Raw genomic sequence first — 9,200 nt, forward strand, 5'->3', positions numbered from 1 at the left:
GAACTCGAGACCAATTCCGAGTAAACTTTATATCGCCTTTGAAGGAATGCAATGTGAAGGTTATACAAACTAACATTTATCTTTAGCAACGCTATCAAAGTGAATATCAGGCACAACAGCACCGCTATAACACAAGCCACTATATTGATTATTTTGGTTGAATGGATCACATGACTGTATCACATAATGCACAGCGTTTTCAAATGTATCCACTTGGAAGAGTGTTTTCAAAAAGCTCAGTTTTTGCTGACAAAAACACCGTCTCAGTGTGGACGGAAGGCCAAAGCATAGAGAAAAAGATGAATGAAAACATGTGGATATGGTGTGGATATGGCCTATGTCTAATTGTGTGGCAGAATGTCTTACATTTTGTCAAATGCATCAGCGGCATGTCCATATGCTTAAATCTGTATGTCCAGTATGTTCTAGCAGTAGCTTGTCTCTGTACTTGCTCTGCAGCAGCAGCAGCAGCATAGCAGATCTAGTCCACCATTCCAATATCCTATCAATACTATATGTCATACCCACATTAATACGCTTAATCTTTTCCAGAGTTGTCATGACTGAAATTTTGGAATTGCCTGATATTGCCAGATTTGTTTGAGTGTGGGATCTTTGAAAGAATAGCAACTGTACAGTTACATGCTAGTAGTGTAAAGAAAGTATGGCACTTCAAAAACTGACAACATTCTACATGGTGGTAAGAGAAGTCAAGGATTGAAAGAAATTGTGATATTGCTCTATGGGTTTTCTAACCTGACAGGATGTTTTGGCAATGTATATGTAGTAATTGGCCAGTGGCTGCAGAGTGTTTCTCCCATTGTTCCTCACATCACTAGTGTTTATAGGATAAGTGGATCATGGTATTGAAGTGTTACTTAGCGAAAGAAAGGCTGTGTCAGGCTTGCCAAAGAAATAATAAACTAGTCTATGATGTCCTCAATGGGTCGTAGATGGTGGTTGGGGACAGCTGGGATTGGCCTTTCCTGATTACTTTCTTAGTTGTGTCTAGAGGTGAACAGGGTTTTAGTGGGTGGAGGTATTGGTGTAAGTGGCCTGCTAGAGCAGACAGAAGCATGCAGTAGTGTTGTAATACTGTGTAATGCCACTCTGGACATGGGTCATAAGCCAGGCAGATACATGCCAGCTTGTTAATCCTTATCTGATATGTTTATCAGAAGAATCCCTCTCTGAGGCAGTACCAGGCAATGCAAAGGCCCACTGCATATCTATCTAGCTTTAGCTCTCTCACGCACATGTGCACACACAGAAAAACATCACAGCCTTAAACAAAACTTACAAGAGATGTAGGTTTTGGTTACAGTAAGGTGCTTATGGTGGAACTGAATGGGACAAGTTCCTAAATACACACTGAAATACACATTGTTTCTAAAGTATGGTCATAAGATGGAAATATAATGTTAACTTGATTTTGGTGTGATAATATTGCTTACTAACTTATCAGGGTAAAGTTATAACTAAAATTTCAACTTTGACACCAGAAGAATGCAACAGCGGTAAACCCTATAAGTGATTTTATCACATTAAAATCATGTAGAACATACATTTCTTACACTAAACTAATGTGAAATGTTTACTTCTTAAGGTTCTACTTTTGAAGCAGGATGTATTTTGTATAATATTTATGGACTGGTCCCATTGACTTTCACTGTAAGTTCCTTACTGTAACCGAAGTTGTTTTTTAATAAATAAATGAAGGGCAAGACAAAATCCTTTTTTTGTGGTAATCAACATTATGCCACAAATGCTAACGATTGAGCTTAACTTGTTTGAACCTGGAACATTCCTTTAATCAGTATTTTGTCTTTTTTTCTGTTTTCCTGTAAAAATATCTAAAAATCCTTAAAAAAAAAAAAAAAGAAAAAAAGATAAACATACTTTTTAGAAGCTAAAAAGACCATTTTATAAAATATATCTTAAAGTAACCCTCAGAGACTGAATTGATTTTTTATTTTCCTTTTTCCTCCTTGAACATGTTTTTGTAAAACACTGATTATAAAAGTCTTTAATTGTAAGCATGTGTTGTTTGGAATAAATTTTGTGTGACTTCTAAAAACAGTGGCAATCTTTGCAAAAATGTTTATTAAGCACATTTTTCTTTGAGTTGACTATTGTGTGACTTTAGCAAGCTGTGACATTCAATATGCAATTTATCTCCCCACCAACCTGATATAACCTGATATTTTATTGTTGAGAGTGTTGGAGTATCAGTTTTTTTTCTCACACAATTTTTTATAAAAAAAATATGTATTGTTTAATTGTAAAGATTTAAGCATATAATTTTTTTCTTTCTTTTAAGCATAAATCTTACCAAATTTAGAGACATTTATGCTTAAAACAAGAAAATAAAAACCAAAACAATTCTCAGAAAACAAGTCTTATTATTCCACAATGTTGCTTCTCAAGTGAATTTATCTTGCAATGATTAAATATTTTGACTGGAAACCCTTACATGACCAAACCTTTGATCGCAAAGCATGTTATTACTCCCTTGATGCAATTGACAAATACCAGCACACAGCTGCACTGCGGCCACACTGTACTTCAGTCAACCTGGAAGAACCCTGGGTATGAGACCTCACACACTTACTTAAAAAGAGCCACACTTTCTTAAAAGGTGAGAAAAATGCAAGAATATTTTCACCCCTCCCGCTGAGACGGCGCAGGTTTTTGTTTCAGACACACAGTTCAGCTGCATGCGAATGTAAAACAAAGTACACAAAGTTCACAGCAACTCAAAGCATTCAGGAGATTGATCAGTCTACTTGGAAATGTTGCTGTCACAGAGATTTGGAATGATACGTTTTGGGAAGCACTGGAGAATGCGAGGAACATACTGTAACTGCGCTTCCTTTGTCACTGTTCTTTGCTTTGCGGCACTGTTCCCATTTTGCTGTACCCTCACATCCATTGTTAGTCTAATGAAGATAAATAACGTAGATTACCTGTATTTCTGTGCTGACCCCATTGAAGTACACCTGGGTCTGACTTACAACCGTAATGGATGCGCCGAGTTCGGATGGCCCACCATTTACCAGCATTTTTTTCTATCCTGGCAATGTACCACAGTGCATGCTTGTGTATTTTTATAAGGTTCATGGCAACATATATAGTTGCAATGTAATGCTGATTCATGATTCATGATTCCACACACTATAGGAACACACCCTAATCCTCCATGTCACTGTAATGGCTCTGCAAGTGTTCAGAATTAGACCTTAACATGCTGTCATCTCTCACTGAAAGGTGATAGCAAAACAAAGTGATAACAATATATGAAGAAAAGAGAAGAAAACATTAAACCAAGTGGCATATACAAACAAATTATGGTAGACCTTGTTGTGCTTGTTCTATCATTCTTTTAAATAAATCTAAAGACATTTGTACATATAAAGTGTGAATGCTTAAGTTTAAAAATACTTTTTGGGCACACTGTATGTTCATTTAGAACTAAATAAATTGTGCTGATACCAGTAATAAATTCAAATGTATTGAAAGCAACTATAAAATATAAAGTTTGGTTTGGAGAGTGAACAAACACATGACCCAGCAACAAGATTAGCAATGGAATTTCATAGATGAAACCTCCAGTTAAGAATCGGCTGTTGGCCTGAATGAGATTTGCAATATTGCTCAAAGCAAACTGGTCAGAACAAGTGTAAACCTCCATAAATACCACATTTTATAAAGCAATTAAAGAAAGTCATCCTTAATATAGCTTCATCTCCTGTTAGACCCCTATCCTGTCTATGTCTATAACACACACACACACACACACAGACAGAGAGAGAGAGAGAGAGAGAGAGAGAGAGAGAGAGAGAGAGAGAGAGAGAGAGAGAGAGAGAGAGAGAGAGAGAGAGAGAGCAGTCTATCAAAGCAGCTAAACAAGTACACCAAGTAAAGATGTATATTTAGTGTAATGCTCTCCAAATTAACTGACATCAATAGAAAAATACTATCTTATCCTTCGTGTTGCCTCTTTTCTGTGAGACAGGAGGGTACTGGTGTAAAGTAGTTCACAATGTAACCTAAAAAATGTGTTTCATGTGATAACCTCTAGATTAACTGGTCAAAAATATGATTTAATATTACTAAATTAACATGAATACACTAAGTTACACTAAGAAAACACATTTTTAAGGGTCTGATAAAGTAGAAATGGCAATTTAAGGTAACAACATGCAGGTTACCACTTTTTACAGTGCTGCACATTATATACAGTATAAGTCTTTAGGTAGGCGTAATACTCTGAATTGGTCTATAGTGTATTTCTGTGTGGGTGGGTGCAAGAGTAGATGTTAAATATCGGAAACATTGGTAATATTGCTGAGGACAGTCCAGTGAGGGTGTTTCCTCTCTCTCATCAGTTTGGAACACTCAAGGGACAGATTACCCTAACACTCTTGCCCACCTGCATACTGTAAATCTATTCCTCCCCAGCAAATCATCTTCTGGACTGGCCACTAAGATTTACATCCTGGACTTCTTACACATGGTCTAGATGAGACGGAAGTGCAAGACTGGCACTGAGAGGCGGTCCCTGGTTATGCATAAAACAGTGTGGGTTGAAGGATAAGTGTTATTTTGCTGTTTCAGCTAATTGCTTTTGTCATAGTCTGAGTGTGAATCTGTGAATACGGTTCTGCATTTAAGTGGCAAAATCATCTTTTAATTAAGACTTATCATGGTCTACACCTAATTTAGCTAATAATCTGAGTATAATCAACAATATAAGTGTATGGTTTACTAAAGCTGTGCAACTAAGTCTTTTTTATTACATGGTACACTGAAAAAAGTGGTAACCTGCAATATTCACCTTAAGGATCATCTACTTGATCTAACACATAACTTGTATTGGTGTAACCTAATTTGTCACGTTGATTTAGTCAGATTAAATTACATTGTTACCTCAAGAAGTTTAAGTACCTATCAAAACATTTTTTTATTACATTTTTACAGAAAAGCACAATTTAAAAAATTCCAGGTTACCCATGAACATGGTAACTCTATCTCTCACTTTATTAGTTAATCAAACAGTATGCCATTTGAATTAGTATTCCTAGGATTTGACCCCTGCGCCTAAATTCAACATTACAACTTAAATATCTTTGTAATTGTGGCCTTTCAAACATCTGACAGCTGAAATGAATGTAGATGTCATGTAGAATTTAGAATTATAGAGCCAGTGACAGGGATGCAAGCAATATTAGAAAAAGAAGCACAGAAGCTAATAGGAAATATTTGATCAGGTCACACTTGCTGATTTGTTCACTCTGAAGGTGCCTTTAACTTGGTGTTTACAAATGTAACGCAAAGACAGGGTTTGCAAACCTTGGGTCATTTGGCAGACAAACCTTACAGAAAAATTGACAGGCAAACTTAAAGCAGATGTTGAGGCCATGCTCGCAGCTGTGGCCTAAACTTAGTCAACATATGGCCATGGTCCAGTCGCCAAGGAAGCTCATGCCTTCTCAATCATGATCAAGATCAGTATCCCTGCTGTTTTTTCAGTAATGGTAACTCGGTCAGCATAAATACGTTATATTTTGTCTTTGCATATTCAAAATCACCAGCCTACATTTTTTAATTAATGCTAAAAATGAGTCTATAGAGTATTTCCTCTTAGCTGAGGAACATGGCTGTTTTTTAGAAGCAGTAAAGGAAATGTAACCTAGTGCAACACAGAGACCTAGGCAATTATCTCTGACTCCTCTGTGCCCTAGTGAGAATGAAGAACATTTGTTATGCTCTGTAACCTCACAAGGTGACATTGCTATGCCAAAGTCAGCCGTCAGTGCATCCACTGGAGCATGACAGGAAATCAACAGTCCGCGTATTTTGACCTGAGTTACAGAGTGCATGGTGTATGTGTGTGGCGATTTTCCCAGGTATACTAACCAGTGAAAGACCCAGAGGTGTGCCCATAATCTGTGCATTTCTCTGCTTTCATATCAATAACCTTGATAACACAACAAAAGCGTTGGACAGCATTGTGTCAAAGATAAAATTAGAAAACCTGTTGAATTATTTACATCGGTATGCCGCTGTCCGTGGTGCTGAATATGGAGCCGCTAAAACATCATTACCACATAGCAGCACACTGGAGAACAGGCCTTAAAGAAGGGGGGCCAATGCATTTCTGTAACAGCTGACAGGAACACGTGTACACATGCTGAGATGGACCCTCTAATTAAAATGGGGGGTTCACTAAACGTCATCTGCCGTCGATGAAAGGGTGGAAAGTATAGGAAATGACAGCAGCAGCAGTAACATGCACTGGTCTTACCTTCCAAGCAGCAAGTCCTCCACAGTCCCGAATGGGTCATCACCTCTTCGTTTTTCTTGCTGGTCTCGTTCTCGTTGTTGGACTTGATCTTACACACGCCGCGCGAGTACAGCCAGTAGTCCGTGCCCACCGCGATGGTCATGAGACTGAAGGCAGCGAACGCGCCCACCGTGGTCAATAACATCTGAACTCCGCGGTCAAACACGCCCATGTTTCCGCATTCCATGAAAGGGGGACCCCCTTTCCTCTTGATGTATAGGAAATAAATATTTGAAAATTTACGGGACCAAACCAAATTAAAAAAATGGGATATATTTGAGCGAAAGGAGGGGGAAGGGGGTGGATGCGGTAGGAACCTTATGGTTGCGTTTGGGTGAACCGATTAAGGAAGAAATTGGTGAGCCTTTCAGGCTAATTTTTGGAGAGGAACGACAATATTTCGCCCGCTTTCCCTGCTAATGTAATGCTGTTTGAACACAGAATGATTTCACGCTCTGATAACGTTTGTCGCTTCCTTTTTAGAACGAGGTAAGATATGCAGCAGCTACTGCTACAGCTGAAACTTTCATTCACGCTGAATCAAAGATAATATAGCAATTAATTGCCAAGGCCTTTATTGACGGCCTAAGCATGCAATTCAAACGAAAACGCAATAATCGTGTTTATTTGGCGACTAATGAATATGATTTTAAGCCAATGTCGCAAGCAATCTGACAGGGGTTTCGACCAATACTCGGTTTTATTTAACAATTTTGGCACATAAATAGCCGGTAGCTATTTTGTATATTTCAATGTGTTCGAAAGTTATGATAAACACAGCCTTGGGAAGAATGTGCAATTCAGATGAAAATGACTGGCGTTAAATGGGTGGAGAGTTGATGGAGTAATGGAAGGCTTTGCTTCGAATCTGAATATATCTAAACAATTCGATGTGTTACAACAACTGTTGACCTACGTAGCTGCAAATTGCTTAAAAAACACGCCGTCCTCTCTTATTATCGCTAAGCAAACCCTAGTCTATTCTAATCAGGAGGGAAAGACGGAGAGAGAAATGAAAGGACAGGGAAAGCTCTATTTATATAGGAGCAGAAACGATTGGCTTTATGGATGGATGGCCAGGATAGTCCAGTTCAAAATCAAAGAAAAGAATGTCCAGAAAAAAGACGGATATTAATCTAAATATGCGGCCGCCGCTATGTTACATCGATTTGAAAAATCAAGTCAACGATGGAATGAGAAAATTCATCGAGAACAAAGTAAATTCATAAACATAAATGACGGAAATGGAATAAAAGAAAGAACTACTGTATATCCTTTTTCCTAAAATTCTGATCCCCAGTTTCCATATGTATCTCCTAGCTCTTTGAAGGTTTCTTCCGAAAATGGCAATATGCTGTTGAATAGGGTACCGTCGACGATCCGTTTGGAGCAGGGAGCATCCAGCAGAACGAGCCGACCATTACTCGTCATAGAGCAGGCTAGAGGAGACCGAGAAGGCGGAGACGCCGGAATAGCTGTTTTCTACGCCCGTCAATGATGCTCGCTTATCCAAATCCGCGTTGGCTTTTTCGCACCCAGATCTGGAACCAGTATCGTCCCGCGTGCAGAGCCCTTGAGCCATGTAAAAGAAAAAAAGACCTGAGATGAGGAACGCGATGTGCTGGGAACGAAGGATGCGGGTCTGGTTCTCTCTCTCCCTTTTGCTAGTGTGTTAATGAAGATTTTGGAGAGGGATGAAGGCAGGCGTGCTGTGGCTCGAAAAGAGGGAGAGAGAGAAAGAGAAAGAGGGAGAGCCAGAGAGTGAGAGAGAGAGAGTTAGCGAGAGAGCGGGTGCGCGAGTGAAAGAGAGAGAGAGAGAGTGTGTGTGAGAGAGAGAGAGAGAGAGAGAGAGAGAGAGAGAGAGAGAGAGAGAGAGAGAGAGAGAGAGAGAGAGAGAGAGAGAGAAGGGATGTGCGGCGACAGAAAAAGGCCGCTGCATGCTAGAGGGGTACAGGTTGGAGATTTGAACACTTCAAAGCCGTAGCAGTGCTTGCAGTTAAAAAGCCCTTACAGGTTGATTGAACTTAAAAAATTTATGGAAACTCGTTGCCCTAAAAAAGTTAATTTTGTATTGTTGAAAAAACAGCATATTTTAAGTTTAATGAACTTAAGATTTCAAATGCATTTAATTGAAAAATTTTGATTCATTGAACTAACAGTTTTTAATGCAGTGCAATTGAAACTTTAGGTACATTAAACTTAAAATATGTTGTTTTTTCAACAATATAAAATTAACTTTTTTAGGGCAACGAGTTTCCATAAATTTTTAGGTTATCATAAGCTATTTCGTCTTGACGCTATTACTTCCAGCGATTTTACACGTTACTTTTGCTCGTTCGATATTCAAGTTTATTGCACGCAACTAATTCCTTATAAGACACGTCCTTATTCGTCCTCCCTTTGAGCACATTAAATAGCGTATGAAACTACCGCCATTTCAAACGAAAGGGATAGTTCACCCAAAAATGAAAATGATCGTATCATTTACTAACCCTCATGCTATACCAGTATGACTTTCTGTCTTCTGAAGATTTTTTAAATAATGTTTCTGCTCCGCTCTCTCACAATGGAAGTGAATGGTGGGCAGAATTAAAAGCGCATAAAGTCAGCATAAAAGTAATCCATATGACTCTAGTGCTTTAATCAATGTCTTCTGAAGCAATATGATAGGTGTGGGTGAGAAACAGATACATATTTAAGTCAAGTCATTTTCACTACGTACATTTCAAGAGACTAATTGAAGCTCATTTCAAAGCAGCTTCACAAAAAATCATGCTTTTAAAAAAATGAAACTGTAATATCTATAAAGTCTTAGAGTGATCATTGTGTAGTTTAATTAAATATGATTGTAAAT

General features: G+C 38.3%; 1 protein-coding gene across 2 annotated transcripts in view; it reads right to left on the reverse strand.

The window, feature by feature from the left end:
- The window catches only part of LOC127647357 (voltage-dependent calcium channel gamma-2 subunit-like), a 104,883-nt gene extending 96,833 nt beyond the window's left edge, over positions 1-8,050 (reverse strand). The window contains exon 1 of one of the 2 annotated variants that reach the window (XM_052131547.1): positions 6,308-6,388. Coding sequence is in view for 1 of the 2 variants with exons in the window: in XM_052131546.1 (XP_051987506.1) it covers positions 6,308-6,533 (226 nt within the window). In the remaining variant the exon portion in view is untranslated. Of the gene's footprint in view, positions 1-6,307 lie in introns of both variants that reach the window. The other variant, XM_052131546.1, reaches the window with a different exon arrangement.
- Positions 8,051-9,200: the final 1,150 nt, after the last annotated feature.

This window comes from Xyrauchen texanus, chromosome 8 (assembly GCF_025860055.1).
Source record: "Xyrauchen texanus isolate HMW12.3.18 chromosome 8, RBS_HiC_50CHRs, whole genome shotgun sequence".
NCBI lineage: Eukaryota > Metazoa > Chordata > Actinopteri > Cypriniformes > Catostomidae > Xyrauchen > Xyrauchen texanus.